Source organism: Mustela nigripes, chromosome 2, assembly GCF_022355385.1.
Source record: "Mustela nigripes isolate SB6536 chromosome 2, MUSNIG.SB6536, whole genome shotgun sequence".
NCBI lineage: Eukaryota > Metazoa > Chordata > Mammalia > Carnivora > Mustelidae > Mustela > Mustela nigripes.
The window spans coordinates 32,421,687-32,446,453 of record NC_081558.1 but is presented as its reverse complement, the minus strand read 5'-3'; the positions used below and the strand labels follow the sequence as shown (position 1 = coordinate 32,446,453).

The 24,767-nt window shown below is 43.0% G+C and overlaps 1 protein-coding gene and 1 long non-coding RNA gene across 11 annotated transcripts in view; one reads left to right on the top strand and one right to left on the bottom strand.

The window, feature by feature from the left end:
* Window positions 1-24,767, top strand: part of ADAMTS9 (ADAM metallopeptidase with thrombospondin type 1 motif 9) — a 164,252-nt gene that overhangs the window by 66,616 nt on the left and 72,869 nt on the right. For all 5 annotated transcript variants that reach the window (XM_059390103.1, XM_059390104.1, XM_059390099.1 and 2 more), the window contains exons 20-28: window positions 3,442-3,652; window positions 4,326-4,490; window positions 6,779-6,943; window positions 10,370-10,489; window positions 13,154-13,258; window positions 13,397-13,564; window positions 15,616-15,885; window positions 20,756-20,917; window positions 23,225-23,401. In XM_059390103.1, coding sequence (XP_059246086.1) covers window positions 3,442-3,652; window positions 4,326-4,490; window positions 6,779-6,943; window positions 10,370-10,489; window positions 13,154-13,258; window positions 13,397-13,564; window positions 15,616-15,885; window positions 20,756-20,917; window positions 23,225-23,401 — 1,543 coding nt within the window. The remainder of the gene's footprint in view (window positions 1-3,441; window positions 3,653-4,325; window positions 4,491-6,778; window positions 6,944-10,369; window positions 10,490-13,153; window positions 13,259-13,396; window positions 13,565-15,615; window positions 15,886-20,755; window positions 20,918-23,224; window positions 23,402-24,767) is intronic.
* Window positions 15,901-24,767, bottom strand: part of LOC132011477 (uncharacterized) — a 36,289-nt gene continuing 27,422 nt past the window's right edge. For 4 of the 6 annotated variants that reach the window (XR_009402390.1, XR_009402388.1, XR_009402385.1 and 1 more), the window contains 2 exons: window positions 18,421-18,685; window positions 16,985-17,176 (listed from right to left, as the gene is read on the bottom strand). This is a non-coding gene — a long non-coding RNA (uncharacterized LOC132011477). Of the gene's footprint in view, window positions 16,534-16,984; window positions 17,177-18,420; window positions 18,686-24,767 lie in introns of those variants that run through there. The other 2 variants (XR_009402386.1, XR_009402387.1) reach the window with 2 other exon arrangements.

The window sequence follows — 24,767 nt, the reverse complement described above, 5'->3', positions numbered from 1 at the left end:
ACAGAAGGAGGAGGTAGTGGTCTTTAGTTCCCCTTCCTTTTGTTTCTGTGAAATAAGCTTCAGCCAAGTTTCCATCCCTCTGAAACCAATTATCTAAGACATATGCCTGCAGATTTCTTGTTCTTCCCCTAAGAATTAAAAATAGCTAATAGAGTATGGCATTTGCCAAGAGAAGTTCTCATTTCACCCTCACAACTCAGTGCTAGGCATTGTTATGATTGAGTCATATCTTATGTAAATGTTTGGTACGAATGTCAACAGAAAATGGGGAAATGTCATCTCTCAGGGTACCCGTATGTTGTTCCCTATACACCCAGACTGTATATCACCCAGTAGAAGAAATCTCGTGCATATGAAAGTTGCAATGCCCTAGTGTAAAGTTATGGAAGGAACTAGAAGAAAATCTTCATGCAGATGTCTAGATACAGAAAATACTCTGTGTTTAAGATTAAATCTGAGATAAGAAATAGCGCGTACAGAATAGAATTCTAAAGCTTTCCCGTCTACCTTCAAGGTTGACGGTGTCATGTTTGAATATTAAATAGCTTGGGCATTGCTTTGTATACTCTGAATGATAGTTAAATGCAGGTAACATGAGTTGAGGCTTTAATTCTCCTTTTACAGAAGAGAAATTAGCAGTGTAGAATGGTGTGGGGAATTGTGAGGATCTTACCATTTATAAATGCAAAGTGAATACTTAAGCTTTTTGCAGCTTTTTCTTCACAATGCCAAATCTTAGCCAATGATATTGACAGCCTGTAGTGCTAGAGTAAAGGTTATAAGGCCCTCTCTGGGCTCCAGGAGAAAAGAAGAGTACTGGGATCAATTAGTAATGTCTGTCATGCGAGTAGGTGGGGGAGACATGGCACGAATGCCACATCTTTGCCAGACCTGACATGATGGCTTTGACTTCAAAGCCCAGGCTCTCTCCACCCTCATTGTACTTCATGCCTACACAGTGTCGCTGACCTGTTTGTTCATGGGTTTGTCACAAAACATGGATAAGTCATTGTAGAAAGAAAAAACCCAAGACATTAAAAGGCAGGCATTTACACTATGCAGTTTTAATTTTTGTTATAGGTAAGTAATATACTTAAGAGCCCATTGCTTCAGCCAATTGAGTTAATTTAGTAAATTAGAGTTAAAGCCTTTTCAGAAAAATAATTAGTTATCTAATTGCCAAACTATGTTACTCACAAAAAACCTGACAGTCACTGTCATTGTGGTTCGTACTAATTGCTGTTGAATAGCCATTGTCACGCTGAAAGACGGGAGAGAGGACTATTACTGATGTGTAGAACTCTAAATAATTTTCCCAAAGCGTGTCTGTGGAACACTAGTTCCACGAGACGATTCGTGGTAAGCCAGTATGTTCAAGAAGCCTTACCAACTCTCTCCTCTCCTATGTAGACATGCATCATGTTGATTAACATTTGGAAGACCCAGAGAAGTTCTGAATCACAGAAACCTGCTTAAACCAGTAGTTCCCAAATTTATCCCTAGTATTATTTATTCCCACAATGCCCCCCACACCCACACAGTCATATATATTTTTTGTTTCCACTTATAACAAATACTTTGCTTCTCTGAAATATACTAATAAAATGCATTGTTACATGAAATGCACTGAACGAGTTCAGAACACTGAAGTTAAGACCACCTTCCAGGGAGAGACTAAGAAGCAGACAATAATGGCATTTTGAGGAGAACTTTCCTAAGGCAACGCTGTGACTTTTCCAGACTCTTCCAGGTTCTCTGCTCAAATTCTGAAGATAGTATGACTATCAGGGAGACCCTTTTCCACTTGATCTGCTGATGTGTTTTCTTGTGGGGGCAGGACTCCTGCCTCCCTCACCCAGGATGGGTAAGCTTTCCATGAGAAAATGGTGATGAAGGCAAAGAGAAGGTAGCCAAAAATCAAAGAACAGATGAAAGTTCCAGATGCTTCTGTTGAATGGGACCACATTTTTACCTCACTTCCTCAGGCATGTGAAAGTTTGCCCGGATTAAATTTGACAGGATGAGATAAAGCATTGTTTTACAGTCCTTCATTTAACATGTTCCGGTTAGAACAAAATCCCAAAATACTGTGTCACTTTAACGGAAAATCACAGTAGCCCACTTTGCATGCCCAACGTAAAAGTTGGTCAACTCTGACCTACTTTTAAGCATCTGTGAGGAACTCCAAGATAAGCCTGTGGCCAGTACTCCTCAATGTTTCCCAGTCCTGCCCCTGGACAGGTGTGGATGGAAGAATTCTGAGGGCATTTGTATTTGGCAAACTACCCAATTTCTGAGAAGTAGATAGTTAACAGGAGTTAATTCAAATGGAGATTATAAAGAAATTGTCTTTGGATTGTTAAATTGAATGAACAACCTACATATTAAGCTCATTTATTTATAGTCTTCAGTTTTAAATTTTTGTGTTTTAATTTGAGCACTGACCGTATTTGGGGGGCATTAAAAGAATATGTCAGTTCTTTGTTGTTGTTGTTGTTGTTTTAAGATTATTTATTTGACAGAGAGAGAGATCACAAGTAGGCTGAGAGGCAAGCAGAGAGAGAGGAGGAAGCAGACTCCCCGCCGAGCAGAGAGCCCGATGTGGGGCTCGATCCCAGGACCCCGGGACCATGACCCGAGCCGAAGGCAGAGGCCCCAACCCACTGAGCCACCCAGGTGCCCCAAGAATATGTCAGTTTTTAAGCACATGCCCCACTTTGTGGGGAGATGCTGATAATGGGATGGCTGTGCAGGTGTGGGGACCGGGGCATATGGGAAGTCTCTGTACCTTCCTCTCAGTTTTGGCATGAACCTAAAACTGCTCTAAAAAGAAAATTGAATCTTTAAAAAAAAAAAAAATAGTCTAATCAGATTATATAGACTGTTGTCCATGTTTAAAAGGAACTCAGTCTTTATTCACAGAGTTTGGCACACTTGAAATGCACAGTTACAGTCCAATTATCCATTCCTTTATGAAGTCACAGGTTGGCCACTGAACACGTTTTAGCAGAGCCCATATAAAGGAAGTTGTCTAAGGAGCGTTGCCAGCAGCGGGTCTCTATCAGATGCAGCCTTCTTGAGAAATGAAATGCTGAGTTCCATGAACCTTTTAAATAGAAAATTGCTTTTTTTTTTTTTGCTCTGTTGAATTCCAATGTTTTCTTCTTTGGGGTTGCTTGAATTTCAGATGGAACGTATCGAGGGAGAATCTTCACAAAGATAGAACCTCTGACTAGCCCTCTGTGACGTCCATGTGCATTGGCAGCCATGAAAAATACATGAATATGTTGGTTTCAAATTGGATTCCAGTAACTGACTGTAGCTTTGGGTTTTGTGGTGTTTGAGTTAAAGAAGAAAAAGGAACTCCATTCTTCTACTAGTTGAATATAGATAGGACATACATATTTAATAGGAATGTTGGTTTCTCCCCACTGTGCGTAGGTGGCACATTGCCAGCCGGAGTGAATGTAGTGCCCAGTGTGGCTTGGGGTACCGCACATTAGACATCTACTGTGCCAAATACAGCAGGCTGGATGGGAAGACCGAGAAGGTTGATGACAGTTTTTGCAGTGGTCACCCCAAACCAAGCAACCAGGAAAAATGCTCAGGAGAATGTAACATGGGTGGCTGGCGTTATTCTGCATGGACTGAAGTAAGTTGGTTCTCACTCAGTGAGTCTTCTTCTTAGATGCTGAGTCTGATTGGTTGATGGTGGCTAATCGACGAACTGATTCGTTCTGTGATTGATTTACAATGCCTGACCTCATTCTGCAGAAGAGTACTGTGATCTATTTGTAATGTCTCACCATATGGCACCGAACATGGTGTGTGGAAAAATGAGAGTGGTGAAACAACTCTTCTAATCCCTTTCTCCATACCCCACAGGCCACTCCGAGTTTTATTTTCTTATGGGGATTCACTAACGTTGACTGTAATATAAATCTGGTAGATAAATGGATAACATGAACAGATACTTCCCAAATCACAGCTAGAATTGGATCGGTTGGATGGTTGTTTCTTTTTTTTTTTTTTAAAGATTTTATTTATTTATTTGACAGAGAGATCCCAAGTAGGCAGAGAGGCAGGCAGAGGGAGAGGTGAGGAAGCAGGCTCCCTGCTGAGCAGAGAGCCCGATGTGGGGCTCGATCCCAGGACCCTGAGATCGTGACCTGAGCTGAAGGCGGAGGCTTAACCCACTGAGCCACCCAGACGCCCCTGGGTGGTTGTTTTTTAAGGGCTGAAAGAGATAAGGTGGCCTAGCCAGGACCCCAACTGTGCTGGGGGAGAAACTTACAACAGTTTCGTGTAACGTATTTTCCTTCCAGTGTTCGAAAAGCTGCGATGGTGGAAGCCAGAGGAGAAGGGCTATTTGTGTCAACACCCGCAATGACGTCCTGGATGACAGCAAATGCTCACATCAAGAGAAAGTCACTGTTCAGAGATGCAGTGAGTTCCCCTGTCCACAGTGGGAAACGGCAGACTGGTCAGAGGTGAGAGAAGAGGGCTCTTATTTCCCCCAGGTCATCTCTGTTACCCTAATTCTGAGTCTCTCCAGCTCTCCTCAAGTCTACACCTGCTGTTTGCTTATCCCCTTCTCCCCTGGATGAAGCAACCGAGGTCCCTGATCAGCCCCAGGAGCGCTGTGCGGGGTGTGACTGGCCCACCGGTGACCGCAGGGGCACGGTGGGTTCGGCTGCATCATCCACTCTGATGGCTGCTGTTGGTGATTTTTGAAGTACCTATCTCTCCCTTTCCTCCTCTTTGAGCCTCCCACTAAATCATTGGAAAGGAAAATAAGGGCTTTATTAATTACAAAGCCATGCTGGCTTAGAGCTGAAGCTAAAGGGGAAAAAAAAGGAGGCTTCCTATTTTCTCGTCTGTGAAATAAGAGAATTAGACCCCAGTAAGTGGTTTGTCTGCCGTACCCATCCCGTTGCTAATGGAAACCTGAGAAAAGAAAGGACTACTGGAGTGTTCCAGACTTCAGCCTCTCTCCTGCCTGACCTGGTGAAGCCTAAGGCAAGCCCTCATTGCTTAGCATTGGCGACAGCAAGAGAAAAATGCTGAAGCCTCTTTAGTCACTATTAACCCAGCCCGGTGAAATTCACACCACACAGGCGACTCCCTCAGCCTTCCCTCACGGAGGCAGGTGGAAGAGGAAACAGAAGGTCCCTGACTTATGGACCAAGTCAGGAATGCGGGGAAAGAGGTGTTGGTTTCTCTCCTACAGCTTCCGTGCCCATTTGCTTATCTCGACCATGTAAGCGCAGTGTTAACTGTTTACTTTCAACAGGAAATACAATACAGATCTTAAAAGGGTATTATTAATGGTCCTGAAATGGTAGGCAAGCAAGTACCTGTGAGTAACAGTATCTGATTCCCGCACAAGTGAACAACAAACCTACGGGTTTTGTTCTGTTAACAAGCTGCCTTAGCATCAAAGCTAGTGTTTGGTTTTAAAAAAAGATGAAAGAAGGGATTGAGCTAGAGTCTTACCTAAATGGCTAAGAATAGCTAAGGTATCATTTCAGATCAATTAACCTTTTTTGCAAGAAGACTTGCTAAAATGGAGGTGGGGGAGACATCAAACTAAAATGCAGGGTAATCCAGCATTCCTTAGCCTGAAAAACTGGGAAGAAAACAGCAAAATAATTATGAGGATCCCCAGGTAGTCAGAATTTTGGGGGGTTTATTACAGCTTTCTCTTTCACATGTTTCTGTATTTTTCAAATCTTCCACAATGCGCCTGGGTAGTAATGATGATGGTATTTAACATTTAATGAACATGTGCAAAGTATGTTACTTAGATTTTTTTTCATTCGGTCTTCACAATCCTTTGCAATAGGAACTTTGATTATCCTTTTGTAGAGATGAGAAAGGACAGAAGAGACAGAACTACAGAACTGTCCCTTGACTTAGTACCTGTAGCTGGTTGTAGTATGATTAAAACTCGCATTGTTCTGACTCATAAATTCCCCATGCTTAACTCCTGTCCTCGAAAATCACAGAATGTTGTTTTATGATACAGACTTGCCCCGACTTACAATGGTTCAACTTAACGATGTTTGTACTTTACGGTGATGTGAAAGCAATACACATTTAGCGGACGCTGTACTTGGCGTTTCGAATCTGGATCCTTTCCCGGACTGGCGATGGGTGGTACACACTCTCTTACGGTGCTGGGCAGCAGCGGCTTCCAGTCAGCTGTGCGGTCGAAATCATGTGAGGGTCAATCAGCCTCTGTCCGCACGACAGCTTTGCTTCTCACTTTCAGTACAGAATCCAGTAAATTGCACGAGATGTTCGACACTTTATTATAAACTAGGCTTCGTGTTGGACGACTTGGCCCCACCGTAGGCTAACGTGAGTGTTCTGGCCACGTTTCAGGAGGCCTGGCCTCTACTGAGAAGTGGGGTTGGTGAGAGGTAATAAGTGCATTTTTTGACTTAGGATATTTTGAGTTTGCAGCAGGTTTACCTGGATAGAACCCCGTCATAAGTCAGGGGACACATGTGTCTCATGGCGTAGTGCCAGGCTGAGTTCATTCTGGGCTTGACACCGTCCCAGAGCCTTTATAAATAAACACAGAATGAGCGACGGAAAGAAAGAGAGGAAGGAAGGAAGAAAGATGAGTCTTGATGCATTTACAGATTGCTAGCGGAGAGAGGAATGGCTGCGGGAAGGGAGCACATGTGTTCCTGATAATCCGTGAGTGATCCCCGGGAGCCACAACACGTGGTTCAGGAACACCCCTGATTGGCTGTGCTCTTTACCACAGTGCCTGGTCACCTGCGGAAAAGGGCATAAGCATCGCCAGGTGTGGTGTCAGTTTGGTGAAGATCGATTGAGTGATCGACTCTGCGACCCCGAGACCAAGCCGGCCTCCATGCAGACATGTCAGCAGCCAGAATGTGCGTCCTGGCAGGCGGGTCCCTGGGGACAGGTATTTTGAACGATAAAGTTCTTAACTACATTCTTTCCTTCTTATCTGAAGAGGGCTTGCAGAGGGGCATTCCAGGGGTGGGGATTTAACTGCTGGGCCTTGGGACTTGCACCATACCACTGCCACACCGGAAGGAACACGAGAAACTGCGGCCGTTTTGCCCAGGGTCTGCAGGATTGCTGCTCCCTCCTGGAGCCGATTGTTCCCTTTGCAGACCCTCGGGCAGGTCCTCGTCCTGGGGTGAAAACTGTGGATCGAGCACAAGAGTGCTGGAGCAAACTGACAACAGATCTTGTGTCTGGCTGGTATTACCTTCTAATGTGCTGCTGTGGGTCATCACAGAATGGGGTCCAGAGCCTTCAGTCTGGACCAGGATTTGGAAGGACTTTTGGGCTCACCTTTCATATATAAGTCAGACCCTTCCTACAGAAGGGATTTGCTCAGAAGTGGCAGGATCATCTCACTTTGCCAGGATCTTTTCTGAGTCCCCTTGTCTGCAAGTCCCACAGTCTTGACCTGAGCTATTCTTAAAGGAGAGAGTGAAAGACTCCCTTAGGCTCCCATTTGAGAAGCCACTGCTTTGGGAATTAAGTCCTTCCTAATATAGAAGCGAAAGTATCCTGGGTACTATTTAAGCAGCACTCTGAGTTCCCAAGAGAAGCAAAGCAGCTGTCTGCTGTCACTTTCACAGGCTCTTGAACAATAACTCTCCCCCCACCTGGCCCAGCCACAGCAACTCTCCTGGTGTATGTCTTTTTCCAGGATGCATGCAATAAATGGGAGCGGCTTTATCACAACCCCTTAAAATTTCTATCAAACAGACCCTCTTGGGAACCCTCCCACGCACAGGCAGCTGATCTTGTCTGATCCTACTAAACAGGGAGAATCTCTTACACTCCTAAGTCCAGCCTCCTTTTTGTTCGCGTCTGTATAACTCTTAGGGAATAAGAGGAAAACAGAGAAGAACCCAGCTCAGAATCACTATGAAGATTTGAGTATAATATCTTTTGGAACTAATGGGCCTATTTTTTTTTTTTAAATCTGGGTCTACACCAGACCAATCCTAGCCAGAGACTTGTTCTTCCTTTTATTGAACATGCAATTCAGGGTAACAGACTGTTTTGTTTTGTTTTAAATATGTTATTTAAGAGTAATACATGGCCAGAAGAGAAATTTTTTGCAAAATGTAATTTAGCAAAAAGAACAAAACAAAGCCCATTCCTTAACTCTGCACAGATTACTGGTATTGATACATTTGATTTTCTTCTCATATTTTTAGGCTAATATTAAGGGCATATTTCATCTGTTTCTTACTTGAAATAAGACACATGTCACACAACTAAGCAGTTCCATGTGAACGGCTCAGTGGCTTTTAGTACGTTCATAATGTAGTGCACCTGCCCACCCCACTAGTTCCAGAAATTTCTCATCACCCCAAAGTACCCAGAAAGCCATTTCTCTCCATTTTCCTCTGACCCTATAGTCCCTCGCAACCAATTGTCTGTTCTCTACTTCCATGGATTTACTTCTCAGTATTCTGTGTAAATGGAATCATACAGTATGTGACCTTTGGCTTCAGATATATTTCACATAGCATACATGTTCCAGGGTCTGAATTGGAGCACATATCTGTACCTCAGTCCTTTCTGTGGCTGCGTAATGTTGCATTATGCTGATGTACCTCATGTGTTTATCCATCTGTACCTGGCTGGACGTTTGGATGTTTGTACCTTTTGGATGTTGTGAATGGGGCTGAGATGAATGTTCAGGTATGAATACTTGTTTTAGTACCTGATTTCAATTCTTTTGGGGTGTATCCCCAGGAGTGGTATTGCTGGATCCTATGGTAAGTCTGTGTTTAACTTTTTAACAGTTTTCCACAGAAGCGGCACCATTTTACATTCCTACCGACAGCACACAAGGATTCCGATTTCCTTGTCTGTGCCAACGCTTTTATTTGCCCACTTCTCAATTATGGCTCTCCTAGTGGGAGTAAAGTAGTATATCATTATGATTTTGATTTTGTATCTTCTCTAATAACAAATGGGACTGAGAATCTTTTCATTTGCCCATTTAAAAAAAAATTGTAATTATGGTCAAAAAACATACCACATCAAATTTACTATCTTAACCATTCTTTTAAGATTTTATTTATTGAGAGAGAACGAGAAAGAGAGAGCATGAGCTGGGGGAGGGGCAGAAGGGAGGGAGATAGAGAATCTCATGCAGACTCTGAACTGAGCACAGAGCCTGACGTGGGGCTCGATCTCACCACTTGGAGATCATGACCTGAGCCAAAGTCAAGAGTTGGACACTTAAACTGACTGAACCACCCAGGCGCCCCCCATCTTAACCATTTTAGAAGTATACAGTTTTTTGTTGGTTTTTATTTTTGCGGTTTTTTTTTTTCCCCCAAAAGATTTTACCTATCCACTTTAGAGAGAGAGCAGGGAGAGGGTCAGAGGGAGAGTAAGAGAGGGAGGGGGACAATCACATTCCACACTGAATGCAGAGCCCCCCACTGGGCTTGATCCCACGACCCAGGATCACGACCTGAGATCATGACCCGAGCAAAAATCAAGAGCCAGCTCAACCTCCTGAGCCACCCATGTGCTCCTTAAACATACAGTTTAACAGTGCGTCTTTTCCTATTCTTTAATGAAGTTTGCTTTTTGCTGTTGAATTATAGCCGTTCTGTATATTGTGGTTTTCAACCCTTTATCAGATATTTGACTTGCAAATATTTTCTCCAGTCCTGTGGTAGGTTGCCTTTCTAGTCTGCACATGGTGTCCATTATCACAAATTGTGATAAAATACAACTTACCCATTTTTTTCTTTTGCCTGTGCTTGGATATGCTAATATCCAAGAGATCATTACTAAATTCCACATCACAAAGCCTTTAGATAATCTTTCCCTCTCAGCGTTTTATAGTTTTAGCTCTTACGTTGAGGTCTTTGATCTATTTGGGGTTAATTTTTATGTACAGTGTGAGTTAGGACTTCACCTTCATGCTTTTGCATATAGATAGCCACTTGTGCCATGACCATTCATTAAAAAGATTATTCTTTTCCCCATTGTGTGGCTGCGAATTTATTGGAAACCATTCGGCCATAGATGTATGGGTTTATTGCTGGACTCAATTCTATTCTATTTTGTTTCGATCACTGTAGCTTTGTAGTAAGTTTTGAAATTAGGGATGTATCGAGTCACAGTCAAGGAGTTGAACTCCTGCAAATAAAATTCCAGTGGGAGGTAGAAATAATTCCAAGTATCTAAGTGGTAATTGATGAATATGATTTGTGCAAAGCTGGTTGCTTTCTTAATTTCTCTGGGTGCCAGCCCTCTGTTCCACTATGATGGAAAATTTTTTTCTTATAAAATTTGCTGAAATGTGCATACCTTCTGTTGTGTTTCTTTCCCTCAGTGCAGTGTCACTTGTGGACAGGGATACCAGCTAAGAGCAGTGAAATGCATCATTGGGACTTACATGTCTGTGGTAGATGACAATGACTGCAATGCAGCAACTAGACCTACTGATACCCAGGTAAGTCTCCTTTGTCCAGCTCAGGGCTTGGCTTTGGGCACCAAAATGCTGGCCCTTCCCCATGGTTCAGCCACAGTTGAAGTCCTTCCATATATAAGTGTGTAGGTAGAGCCACCGGCTAATTAACTAAGTGGTCCAGATGTACCTATCTGCTGCATTTTGAATCGAATACTTTATGTACCAGGATCATTCTTCTCTGGTTCTTTGAAGTATATGTACGTTGGATTCTGATTATTTTATTGGCTAGCAACTGTTGATCGTTTGGTTCTGTATTCTTGAACTCAGACTTTTTTTTAAGTAAGTGACTTCAATGCCGGGTGTAGCAGATAGTGTTATGTGTTGGAGCAACTCTGCACCAGCTCACAAGAGCTCATTGCTAAATTCTCAGGAATTGGGCAAGCTGGTTGCTAAACAGAAGCATTATTAAAATGGAAAATATAAACCTATGATTAAATAGATGGTATTCAAAACAAAGCTGATTAAGCACGCCAGCCTTACCTGTCACTCTCTTTGCTTTACTCCATTTTGCTATTCTCTGTGCTCCTGTGGTGATTTACACGTACATTTGTATCTGTAAGGTGGAAATACTGAATAATGGTGAGCTAGTGCACATCTCTTCCCGAGTCTGACTTCGTGGTCCTCATGTTGACCAGCTATTATGGTAGTGTGTACACCACAGAAATCAGCAAATGCTGTAATTCTAGATTTAAATTATTTTTTTTTTAGACTTCAGAAAGTGATGGAGAAAATAATAATAATAAAGATTTCGCAGAATCTACGTTATGCCTCAAAGAGTCTCACGTCCAGGGCTGTCACATTGTAAATAACACATCAAATGAAGGAAATATCCTTCTGGCATTTGGAAATCATTGTCTGCTTCGGCACAGGAGTCACTCAGGTCACTGGTAAATGAATGGAGTTCTGACATCGATCTTGATCGTTTCCCTGTCACCTTACTCTTCAACATAAAATATCAACTCCCATTCATGTCAGAACTGTACTTATTCAGCGATTACAACCCATTTTTTGGCCATAGATCCAAGAATCCAACAAAAATCACCCGAAGTATTCTGCGAGACTCAATTGACCGTGTGGAATTTTAAAGGAAGAATTGTAGATATTATTGTTATATGTAAACTGTGTAGCATATATAGCAGTAAAATTTTATATCAGTAAAATTTATAAGCAAACAAATATCTAAATACCAGGATAGACATAACATGTGCCTGTAATGTGTGTGTGTGTGTGTGTGTGTGTATAAATACATTTCTACAAATACACACACATACACCTTTTTTCTCAAGAGAGCCAGTTGGCAATCACTACCAGCACCTTCCTCTTCGTGGGTATGGATTTTAGCATCATTTATGCAAAGAGACTAAGAGACTGTGTAAGGAGAAGACTTGGGTTTGTAAATCAGTTTTTCTGACTTCCAAAGACAGGATTTGAACCTTGACCATGCCCAGAGCTCATGTCCTGCGGCCCCATCTGGCCAGTGTCCTGCTTCTGTTCTGAGCACATTTCCGTGTGTGTTGTTAACAATGGACTAAGAGTGTCAAAAAGTAAATGAATACAGCATTGTTGTTCATGTTGTAATTGATGAATGACAAACGCCACTTGTGACTTGTGCATCTTTTTTTTTTTTTTTTTACATCACTGACATATTCTAAACCACACGCTAAATGCCTGTGAAATGTTAGCTATTACACGGTCACAAGGTGAAGACTTAGCAACTCCCTTAGAGCTTCAAAATACACATTTCTCTCTGAATTGTTCCGTAAGATCTGAAGGAGTATAGGGCAGCTCCTGCAGTTGAAGCATATGGACAATTTCTTCACCATGGGAAAAGTAGCCTGTGGTTTTCTTTGGACCGTAGGCAGAAGAATAGGCAAGGTCTCGAGCCAAGAAATAGAATTTCCCCCTTCGGTTTGGAAGCTCCCTGATACTGAGCTGAGCACTGAGGTCACCACACATTGCGCCATGCCTGGACATCTCAAGCATTTAACGGATACATACTTACTCAAAGAATATTTTCTGAATTGTGAGCAAGTACTCATTTCTGTTTTCCCATTTATAAATCTGAAAATGTTATTTATAGCAGATAACCTCAGCTCACTGTAGTGATTTCCTCCGAGTGATCAAGGAGGGTCCTATCCGTTTCAGGCATTGGCATCATGACTACAGCCCTTGGATCTGGATTTGATCTAGATTTCATCAGCACCATGGGAGTTCTCTTTAGGGAAACTTAGAACACCAGTTCCTGATGAGCACATTCTGATTAGGAAATTAATTGAAATGTGAGAACAGGATTTGGTGTTCAGAGCTGTTAAAAATTGACAGTTGATCATTTTAAAACAATATCCTGTTCTTTTCCTACCTAGGTGCCATTTTACCACATTTTTGTCTCTTTCTACTTGAACAGGCAAATAACTATTGTATTAAACATCATTCAGGAAATATCGGGGCACGCTCAGAGTGACTCAGATTATGCCGCATTTTATAGATGAAAACATGGGGGCTGACAGAGGACCTGTGATTTGCCCCGAATCACACAGAAATCAGAGGTCTTAGAATTCTTAGCCCTTAAATTTGTATTCACCTTGCCAAGTAAAGTGTGCATGGACTTCACAGTAACTTTGGCTTTTGTCCCCCTTCCCCATCTAGGACTGCGAATTACCATCTTGTCACCCTCCCCCTGCTGTCCCGGAAACAAGGAGGAGTACACACAGTGCACCAAGAACCCAGTGGCGATTTGGGTCTTGGACACCAGTAAGAAATAGATGGAAGACATAGAGCGGGTGAAAGGGGAGGCGGGGGTTCTCTGACGTGACTGTAGGAAGTAGGTTATTGTCCAGTGAATCAGCGTTTCCAAATAACATACCTACATTATTTTATTTTAACACCTAGTGCTCAGCCACTTGTGGAAAAGGTACTCGGATGAGATACGTCAGCTGCCGGGATGAGGACGGCTCTGTGGCTGACGAGAGCGCCTGTGTGACCCTGCCCAGACCGGTGGCAAAGGAAGAATGTTCTGTGACCCCCTGTGGACGGTGGAAAGCTTTGGACTGGAGCCCTGTAAGCGAGTGGATTCTTTTAGAATTGGGAAATGACTGGGGGAACCATAAGAGGATGACTAGGGACAGGTCCCACATGTCAATGGGTATTATTTTACAATTGGACTTAGTCTGTGATTTAAATTATTTTGCCTCATGTATGTACAGATGGTATGAATCTTAACCAGATGTGCAAGGAATGGATGCTGTGAAGGTGTGTAAATCAGTGGGCAGTTTCATTTGCCCCATCCTGTTGGGTTGACTGGAAAACCTTGTGTTAATTGAGTCACATTGAGAATGTAAGAGGCTGGTGGTGGACTACAAATGCCAGAGAGAAGAAGGGAGTAAGGAGAGGTCCTCTTGCCTGGAGTCTGGATGCCTCCAGTAACCTCAGTTTCTTGAAATCCAGTGGCTCTTGGCTTCCCTGTCCAGAGTGGAAAGTGGGAATCCTCACTTAGTACCATGGGCTCAGCCTCCTCTGCACACCAGGCACCATCAGCGGGTTTCTATAAAAGTAGAAGAACCTTAGGAAAAAAAAAAAAAAGTAGAAGAACCCTTCTCAGAGCACCTGGGTGACTTAGTCAGTTATGCATCTAACTTGATTTCCACTCAGGTCATGATCTCAGGGTCGTGGAGTGGAGCCCTGTGTGGGGCTCTGCACTCAGCGTGGCATCTGCTTGCCCCTCTCCTTCTGCTTGCCTTCACGCTCCATCGCTCTCTTTCTCTTTCAAATAAATAAATAAAATCTTAAAAGAAAGAAAGAGAGAAAGAAAGAAAGAAAGAAAGAAAAGGAAAACCTTTGTCTTCAGGCAGTTCCTGCTTTCTGCCTTGCAAAAATCCCAGAGCCCAGGAAATACAAAGCTTAGGATAGGTGAAAAGAAGCCCTAAGGAAAACAGAGAATTAATAGCTCAATAAATATCATGACGTATGTATGAAATTTGAGTAGAGTCAAAGAGAGCCAAGTAAAAATCTGGATCCTGACATTTACTGGCCGTATGACCTTGAGCAGTTTGCTTAAAGTTTTTGAGCCCAATTTCTTCTCTTAAAAGACCAAAGAAGAATACCTACCTTACAAGATTGTTGTAAGTATTATTTGAGATTACCTTTGTTAAATGCTTAGTACTAAGTAGATGCTCAATAAATGGTAGATAATCTCACTCTCCTGCCTTGAGCTTTCAGTCTGTCCATCCATCCATCCATCCATTAAATACATCTGTCTGTGCACCAAATATTTGTAAAAGCTTAGTATAGAAAAAGCAATGAGCAGCAAATAATAAAGCTCTGGCCTTCATAGAGATCATTCTGATGGAGGTTCCAATCAATGAACAAATAAAGAAATATCTATATACAGCAACAAACACTGACAAGTACTAGGAAAATGTCAAGGAGAATCAGGGCATAGGGAAAGCTGGGATGTGCTTCCAGACTGGGTGGACATAGAAGGCCAAATAGTATATTGAGCAAGACTTGAATAAAGTGAAGGAGTATTGTCTAATGGACGTCTGTGTTGTAGAGGAAAAGGTACAGCCGGTGCAAAGATCCTGAGCAAGGAGTTCTGGGCATATTCAAGGAACATCTGTAATCCCAGTTTAGCTAAAGTGCTGTGTGTGGAGAGTGACAGGAGATGGGTCAAGGAGATGGCCTTCCTTCCAGGCCAAGATGAGGACTTCGGACATGATTCAGAGTGAATTAGGAAGTCACTGGAGAGAACGGCCTGATCTTTCATTTGTAAGGGCCATGGTTTGTGATACAACAGACTTGGGCTGGGGGAGAGGGTGTCCAGATTGTGAGCAGGATCCCAGCTGAAAAAGCCACTGCCGTAGCCCGGGCCGGGGCAGGTAACCGTGACGATGACGAGAAGTGGCTGGATTGGGGGTGTAGAGTGACTCCCGAGCAGACAGTTTCTCAGTGAAATGGCTGGAGGGTGGAAAGACAAGGGAGCAGGTAAGGATGGCGCCAAGGTTGGGGGCCTGAGCAGCAGGGTGAGCAGCGGGCCGTTCACAGAAAATGCACATGGGTGGGTTTGTGACTGCCAGTGACCAATCCTTTCTCTTTCTGGATGTTCAACGTAGTGCTCCGTGACGTGTGGGCAAGGCAGGGCCACCCGGCAAGTGGTATGTGTCAACTACAGTGACCACGTGATTGATCAGAGTGAGTGTGACCCAGATTACATCCCAGAAACCGACCAGGACTGTTCCACATCGCCGTGCCCTCAGCGGACCCCAGACAGTGGTCTCGCTCAGCACCCCTTCCACCATGAGGATTCCCGTCCCCGGAGCGCCGGGCCCAGCCGCACCCATGTGCTCGGGGGAAACCAGTGGAGGACTGGCCCCTGGGGAGCAGTGAGTATTCCCTGACGTCTCTCTCTCTACTTGGCTTTCTTCTCTTCCACACTTTCAGCTTTGGGAGCAAACAGATTAGAAGCACCTTTTCTTCTCACAAGGGATTGGTATTGTATGTTTTCATCTGTTTTGGGTGAACCATCATGGGTTCATTGCAGTCCCTGAAAAGGCGTCCCCCGATAGTGTCTGTTATAAGCTACCTGACCTGGATGGAAGGAGTATGTCCCAGCTGGCCCAGAAGATTCCATGACTCTGAGGCGGTGCTGGGAAGACCGTGATGACATAAAGAGGAATCCCAGAGGCTAGAGCCACAGGCAGCTCCTACCCGTAAGGAAATTAAAAGGACCGAGGAAGTTTTCTGAAAGGGAGCTCTTAGGAAGGTCATTTTCCTTCTTGCTATTTTCCAGGTGAGCAGAGTCTCAAAGTGGCACAGTTGCTGTGTAATTTGTAGTAGTGGTTCATTGCCCTGGAGTGGGGGCCACACTAGTCTAGATAATTCTGTGCTTGGGGTAGAAGTACCATGCCTGATGGCCAATGGCACAGCCTCCAAGTGAAGATGACTTGAAGTCAAAGACTCAGATTTTGAAGACTTCAAATTTTGAAGTCTTCAGTGGGTCCCCTATTCTCCATGGGCCTCAGGTTCCTCGTCTGTAAAACAAAGTAAACAGTAATTCCAGCATTTCTGGGTTGTGGTAAGAAATAAATGTGATGACAGCAGTCAAGTCCTTTGCACACTGCCCATCCCCCACCCATCCCTCCCCAGAGTGAGAACTTCCTCATTATTCTTATCATTGTCCTTCACATTAGGAAGATCTTGAAAGATATTTAATAGTCACAGGGAGAATAGGATCTTAGAATAGGATCTTAGAATCTTTTTGGGTTTTTTACTGAATAATTTACCCCCAAATCTTTCTTATGTGGAATACTGGACCGTGTCTAATGGAATGGCAGAAGGGGTAAGGTATCAAGGGACCCTCTCGAGGTGTGGGGAATTAGAAGGTGTCCAGTAATCACGCTGGGGTCTTCATTTTAATTGTTTACTCATAGTTTCCTTCTCATAACACTAATGGTGCTTCATTATTTCTGAACCAAAAAGCATTAGAAGGAAACTGCCTCCTACCATGGTTATGTTTCAGTAAATGAGATTTCCTTTCTCCTGAATACTGATTAGCCACTGAGCATTTTGACTCACAAAAAGCACTGGTTGTAGGCAGGAGGACATCTGCTCCATTGCCCAGGACCTTCGCTCCCACTCTTCTTTCTTGCTCTCCAACTTTAAGGCTTCCTTTGCCTGAGGTAAAAGAAATTTGGGTTCAGAGAAGTTAAAGGGTGATCAGTGGAGGTAATCACTGAGTGGTCCCGCAATATCTCTGGTTGAAAAATTTCAAAACTCACATATGTATTCTAATGATAGCACTAGAACTCCTTAAAAAGAAAAAATTCAAAGCTATTCTTACTTAGGAGTACATTTGGAGACGATGCATTCTTTCAGAATTGAATGATTCTGCCCTTGGGCAGTGTTCCCAATTAGGGAGGATTAAGTAACCTTTTTGCAGCAATGGGCAATACCATTCTTTGCCTTGTTGTGCCTGTTTTTTGTTTGGGGATTTTTTTTTTTTCTAAGTTAAGTGAGGCTGAAGATGGACAATGTGATTTTTTTTCAGCTCTAGCTTGCTGTGCCTGACCTGCTCCCAGGAGTGTGTGGAATGTACATGCATCTTTGCTTGGTGTAGTACACAAACTATGTGATTCTCCCTGCTTTCCATGGCCGGAAAGGCAGCAAAGAATCATAAACACTGAGGGATGGGAATCTAATGTTTTCAGTGGATCCCGGCATCAAAACCTCATTTGATAGTACATTTCTGCATAAACCTGAACCCTGTGTGAGGCTGTCTCCCTTGTTACCAATTAGGAGTCTCTGGTTGTGAACAAAAGAAAAACAGCTGCCTCAAGTGAAAATAAAACAAACAGCATTTTTCATGCGGCCCCGGTAGAGACAGAGGGCAAAGCATCCCCAGAGATCTCGCTCAGCGGTTGGCAAATCTTTTTTGCAAAGGACCAGATAGTCTTTTCTGTTATGTGGATCTTATAGTCTCTGTCACAACTAACCAGCTCTGCTGTTGGAGCACAAAAGCAGGAATAGGCAATACATAAACGAGGGGGCATGACTATGTTCCAATAAAACTTTATTTATCAAACAGGTAGTAGGTCATATTTGGCCTTCATGCTGTATCTTGCCAACCCCTCTCTAGACGGAGCAGAAATTAGAGGAAAATTGCTGTAGGGAATTTCTGTCTTAATAAATCCCTTTTAACTCTCATCTACCCTGCTCAGGATTCAAATTCTCAGGAAAAGTCTCATAGACCCAGCTTGTTCTACCTGCCCACTCCCTGACCGGGAGGGGCAGTGTATTTTAATAGGTAGTCCCACCAAGATGACATCCATTGGAGAAGAAATGGTCCCTTTAAGGAGAATTGGGGTTCCAGATATGAGGGGAAGTATGCTAGGCAAGTAATAAAAACAGATGTTCCTCACCTCTTGTTCCTGCCAAGACTGTTCCTTCTTACTCTGGCCCATGTGAATGATGGGTGCAGGTTTTATTCGGAGAAATGTTTACCTAGGGAAATATGTCCTCTTAAAAGGACAGTTAGATTGCAGCAGGGTGCCTAGGTGACGCATTTGGTTAAGCACCTGACTCTTGGTTTTGGCTCAGGTCATGATCTCGCAGTGGTGGGATCGAGCCAGTGTTGGGCTCTGTGCTCAGTGCAGAGCCTGCTTCAGATTCTCTCTCTCCCTGTCACTGAAATAAAAAAAATAAAGTCTTTAAAAAAAAAAAAAAAAAGACAGGCAGATTATTAACGAAGTCAAAAGTGAAATTCTGTAACATGGAATAGAACTAAGAATCCCTGCTAATTTTTTTTAAAAAAAAATGGCCAAATTAAACCTGGAGAAAAATTATGTACAATACTTAACTTGTCCACGGGATCATAAAGACCCAAACAGGCCCTGAGTTCAGATAGTTCAAGATTGTACAGTGTAGTTCCTTGGCCCCAGCTAAGCACTCTCTCCACCTCTTTGGTCAGATTTTCAGTAGGAAACATCTGATTGGTCACTGGGTGGATTGGTTGTCCTTCCATCAGGTGACCAGCTTTGCTCCAGTCAGCCATATTGGAGGGAGGGTAGCTTGTGGCTTATGGAGCTGTTGTTTCCACTGACTTTAATTGGACAGGCCGTGGTGTACATAACCTGGGACTGGTGCTATGAGAGCTAAACAGAAACACAGGTAATGACATTGACCCCTCCTTCAAGGAGCTTACCGTTTCATTGAGGCAGTAATGCTCACAGGTAAGGTAGTAAAAGAATGATCCAAGATTGTGTTATCAAGGGAAAAATTCAAGGGCCAAAATATATATTACAGATGTACTTACAATATGGAAGTTCCTTCCTAACATTATACATTCTGGTCCCCAAAGTCAATTAAGATAATAATGCTGTGCTTTCTGTGATGTCCCAAGTTGTTTAAAAAGAGAAAACAAGTGTGTTCAAGTTCAGAGTCATTATATCAGAATCCTCGGGGAATGGAGATGAAATTTTTATAAATCAGAAATTGCCTAAGTGTTTTCTCAGAGAGAAGTCGTAAATCTGATTTCCTGTTCAACATTTTAAAATTAAACCCAATGTATTTCAAAGTAACACATAATTTGTCCAGTATAGGCAGAGAAATTGAGCTTCGGTCCAAAGCAGTAAGCCCAAAAATAAATTCACAGCTTTATTTGGAAAAAGCTGACCAGCAGGAAGCATTGTTTGCAGGTATTTTGAAGTAACCCTGGTTTGAGCTGGGGTTCCTAAAAAGCACAAATCTGCCATCAGAACCTAGAACTTAAAAAAAAAAAAAAAAAAAAAAGTTGCCAGTGTGGTTGGAGGCTTGATAAATAACTCATGGAAATTGCACTGCTTTGAGGACTAGTTGGTTTTTTTTAATAGGCAAACTGATTTTACAAGTTAAGGGTCAGAGTGGAGGATACTAGCAAACACATTGGTTTTGAAAAGATAAGAGCACTGTGGAAAGAAAAAAAAAAACACTCAAGATGTAGATAAATAAGAGAACTATGACAAGCTCGTGTGGGAAATTAGCTGAAATGCAAACATAATTCAGTGACAACCATGAGAGAGAACAGTAGACAGAAAGTACCCCTGAAGAGAGGCTTGTCAATATGGAATCCAATTAAGGTCCTTGTGGAAGTGGAAAAATAAATTAAAAAACACATCTTGCTGCCATCACCCACTGAAGTCAGGGCTGTTGTGAAGGGAGAGACTGGAACATTCCCTGTGAGGAAATGATGTCTAAGTGACATTCCATGATGCTTTGGGTAATTGAATGAGTTGATATGGAGGCTCCAATTCAATAACTGGTGTGTCGTTAAGCAGGTGATTTGACCTCTGTGTTGAAAGGGCAGTCAATTGTTGGATCTAAATAAGCACTTGGATTTTGAAAAGAAAAGTGTTTCTCATAGACTATGGTGTCCATCATTCTCAGGGATGCAAAGGCGTTAAAGGAAGACAATAAATGGGACTGCTTTGGAAGTCACAAGACATTATCATTCATGGGGGAATCTTTTGAACACCTACCGAGGTCCTAATTTGCGGAAGGGAGAAGCCCTATTTCTACCGTCCAGGGGTTTAGAAGGCATATGCAGGAGAAAGCCCCACAGAAGGGAAGTTCTTGTGCTTGCTTTCTGTCCATTGTCTGGATGACCTGAGAGTGCATTCTGTCACATTTGCCTCTGACCTTCCAACCAGCCACTTTTTGTGTCCCTAAGCTGCAGGTGGAGGTGGGGATAACCTGCTGACTAATGTCTGATGTGTTCAGTGTTCCAGTACCTGTGCTGGTGGATCCCAGCGGCGTGTGGTTGTGTGTCAGGATGAAAACGGATACACTGCAAATGACTGCGTGGAGAGGATAAAACCTGATGAGCAGAGAGCCTGTGAATCTGGCCCTTGTCCTCAGTGGGCTTATGGCAACTGGGGAGAGGTGAGAGAGAGCCATTCGTTTGTATGTCCTTTGGAAAGAAACACAGAGCGATTTTGCTGACCAGACTGCTGCCATTCATAGTTTAAGGCTGGAGAATGAGTTCTAGTGAAAGCTTCTTGACTTGGCATGATCTAGAACTGTCTTAATTCTGGACTGTTTTAAGAGTGCCTTTATTACCAATTAGAGACAGTTTTTAAATACTTAGGAGAGGAACATTAGGAAAGCATGCAGATAAATGCTAGGTTAACTTGTGTGTTCATCTCTGCTGATTAAATTATGGGCCCTTTTAAGGTAATTGGAAATATGTGTTACATTGGTCCATGAAAGTGTTACCATCTTCTTCATAGTTTTGGGGTGTTTATGATGCTCTCTTGTTCCCATGGCATCCTTAAAATCCTTGATGAAATAAAACCCTAGGATTTCAAATGCTTGATGAAACCAGAATGAACAGGTGCTGTTATTCCCATTAGAGATGATGCATTTTAATGATGGAAGAGGAATCTTCACCTCTTACCTTGTAAGAGTGGCAGGGCGCCTGGGTGGCTCAGTGGGTTAAGCCTCTGCCTTCGGCTCAGATCATGATCCCAGGGTCCTGGGATCGAGCCCCACATCGGGCTCTCTGCTCAGCAGAGAGCCTGCTTCCTCCTCTCTCTCTGCCTGTTTCTCTGCCTACTTGTGATCTCTGTCTGTCAAATAAATAGATAAAATCTTAAAAAAAAAAAAAAAAAAAAAAAAAAGAGTGGCATTCTATGACCAATGAGGGGCAGTAGAGTGTTTGGAGCAGACATAACTGGATTCCATTCCCATCCCTGACTCTCATAAACGTTGTAGTCTTGGCAAATTACGTAACTTTGCCAAACATCTGTAGCGTCATATATAAATGGGAATAACAATGGCACCAATTCATAACTACTGTATGAGATAGTGCATGTCAAATACCTAGCACATTGTCTTCAGAGTTAACTGCTATTATAGTGACGATAATCACCATCATTACTACTACTAATGTTTATCGTTAGTAGTAGCAGTAGTAGTATCAAATAGGGTTTTCAGCCACTCTTCTGTGTAGGGTTTAGATGCTTATTGTTTTGTGTGTAATTAACCAACAATCTATCTCTCTAGTCTTGAGTCCACAGGGAGAGCACATAGGTAGAGCTTGTTGCATTGGTCTGTCTTGACTGTAAAATTTATAAAATAAAACATGAGGATTAACATCTTGGAGACCCCGGTGCCAAGAGGGGGATAAATGAAATGTATGGGCACACTCCTGGCTAACCGAAATCCCATGTCCACACTTTCCATAACCTACTAATCATAGGAAGTCATAACACAGTGTTCTGTTGACTTTTGTTGACAGTACGTCATTCTGGAAGGCTTTGATGAAAGGCAGGAAGGGGGAGTCAGGCTTCAAGACTCATGTATTATGGGTTTCCCAAATCTCATAGAGTTCTGTCCTGTGGGGCCCGTGATTAAGCTTCTGTAATTGGACTGAAGCCAGGAGAGTACACGCATTCACTGGGATGCTTGCTGTCAGCACAGACCAGATCATTCCAAATTCTGTGGGAGATCTGGCCTTGACACAGCAGGAGAGCCAAATGTCAGTGTTCCTGGATGTGAGCACAGCAGCACTGTCCAAGAAATACAGCTTGTTCCTGCCTCAGAAGTTTGGGTCTAACCAGAGTCAGAACTTCATCCAACATTCCCACCACGTTGTTAATTCTTCCCGGGGAAAGTCATCGTCATCCTGAGATTCGGAGAGAGCGTAAAATATCATAACATCATAAAGGTCTCTGGAGACTGGAGTCACAGGAGAGCCAAAAGTTGGTGACAGCTTTTTAGAAGTTGCCAGAAAGTAAACCCCACTAAGTTATTACATCCTTTCTTTGGTACTGGGTGGTGTAGGGAATTTTATTTTTTGGATTTTTGGTTTCGTATCCATCAAAGGAACGGCTGCAATCTTACCTAGTCACTTGATATTGCATTGACCCTGATCGAGTGAATTAACTTCTTTTAGGCTCACTTGTCCCATGTGTAAAATGGGGCCCATATGAGAGTCTCCTCTTGATGAGAGAATGCCTGGGAAACACTTAGTACAGGTGATGAGAACATACTCAGTAACCCAGGTGTACCATTAAGGTAGACAGTTCCATTGTATATAAATATGTTGGTAATTCAGCTTGGGCCTCGAGGCTTCCCTTGCCCAGTGCTGTGATAGAGTTTGGCGAGGAGATTGTTGTCATAGGAGAGAAGATAGGATTTGTCATGGGCTGTTCAGAGTGAATGCAGCGTCTCTTTCTCCTCCTGCAGTGCACTAAGCTATGTGGTGGAGGCTTACGGACAAGACTGGTGGTCTGTCAGCGGCCCAGCGGTGAACGGTTTCCAGATCTGAGCTGTGAAATCCATGATAAGCCTCCAGATCGTGAGCAGTGTAACACACACGTGTGTCCTCAAGACGCTGCGTGGAATACTGGCCCTTGGAGTTCGGTACGGTCCTAACTCTTAATGTTTATTAACCAAACTGTCTTAACTAACAGACCCAGTTCCAAGGTATTCTGGGGCACTCCTTGGCCACAGACAGTTGTCCGACTCACTAGGGCATCCCTGAACCGGGGCTCTGGAGTGATTTTCTTCATACCTACACATAACAGCATTAATGTTTTGTGATTTTGCCAAAGTGACTTTACAGACATAAGTGTACCTCATGTAGGCCTGGGGCCAATGTTAAAAAGTAGCTTCCGTTTTGTTGTTGTTGTTTTAGAAAAGCAAGAGTGTCTACAGACATATTTTAAAGAAATAAGTTCATATAGTTATTAAGTTCCAAAGTGATTTCAGCAGACAACTCAATAGCAGACATTCTTTCCTTTCCCAAATTACGGGAGTTTTGACTTTTGGGGGAAGATACCTGCATATTGAGGCCAAAGCAATTTTTTTTTTTCCCATGACTGTAATTTGCCTCTATGTGACTCGGGTACAAACTCAACACAGTGACCACAGAGGCTGTGCCCACAAAATAGACTGAAATCATTGTGAAAATGCAAAAGACCAGCTACACTGGACTCAGTGACTTGGAACCTTTCGAGGTATCCGAAACATTCTCTCTCTTTCCCCAAGACACAAAGCCCATCTCTTGAGACAATTTTTTGCTTCAGTGCTAGGCTTCCCTTGCTGTCTGCTTAGCTGACATCGTGAGACAGGTTTGCCATTGTAAATACTATGCAAACTTCTGGGGCAGCTCTTGGCAAACAGAAGGTCGGCTGTGTCCAAACAGTCCTTTGGCTGAGTTGTGTTATCATCTGTGAGGCCATTAGGGCTGGTTCGTGTAAATAGAGTAAATGTTTCTGTAAATACATGAATTGCACTGAATCTGAATTTAGTAGTATATGAAGTCATATCCACAAACCTTTTTTATTCCAGAGGGTCCGGAGGAAAAGTCTTAACCATTCTTGAAACTAGATAAAGAGCAGATGACCTGAAGTGGAATGGCTAACACCTATCGATGCTTCTAAGAGCCAAGGGCTTTAGGTTTGAGAATGTGTCTGCAGGTAGAACCTAGCTCTGTAACTACTGTACTCTGTATTAAGTAGAAAGCTAGAGAGTGTGGAGTGTCAGTCATCTCTTCTGATTCTAGTCAGCTGGGCTGTCAGGCTTTCATTCAAAAGCTTAGGTAATGCCATGTGAAGTCAGACGTATATTCACCCGAAGAATTTTGTCTGCAGTACTGATGATACTGCCTCCAAAATGAACATTTTGAAAACGATCAGAAGTGACTGTGGGATGTCAGGAACATCCTCTGGCTTCCCCACTTCCCTCAGTCACCTGTGACAGATTATTTTTCATGAAATTGTCCCTC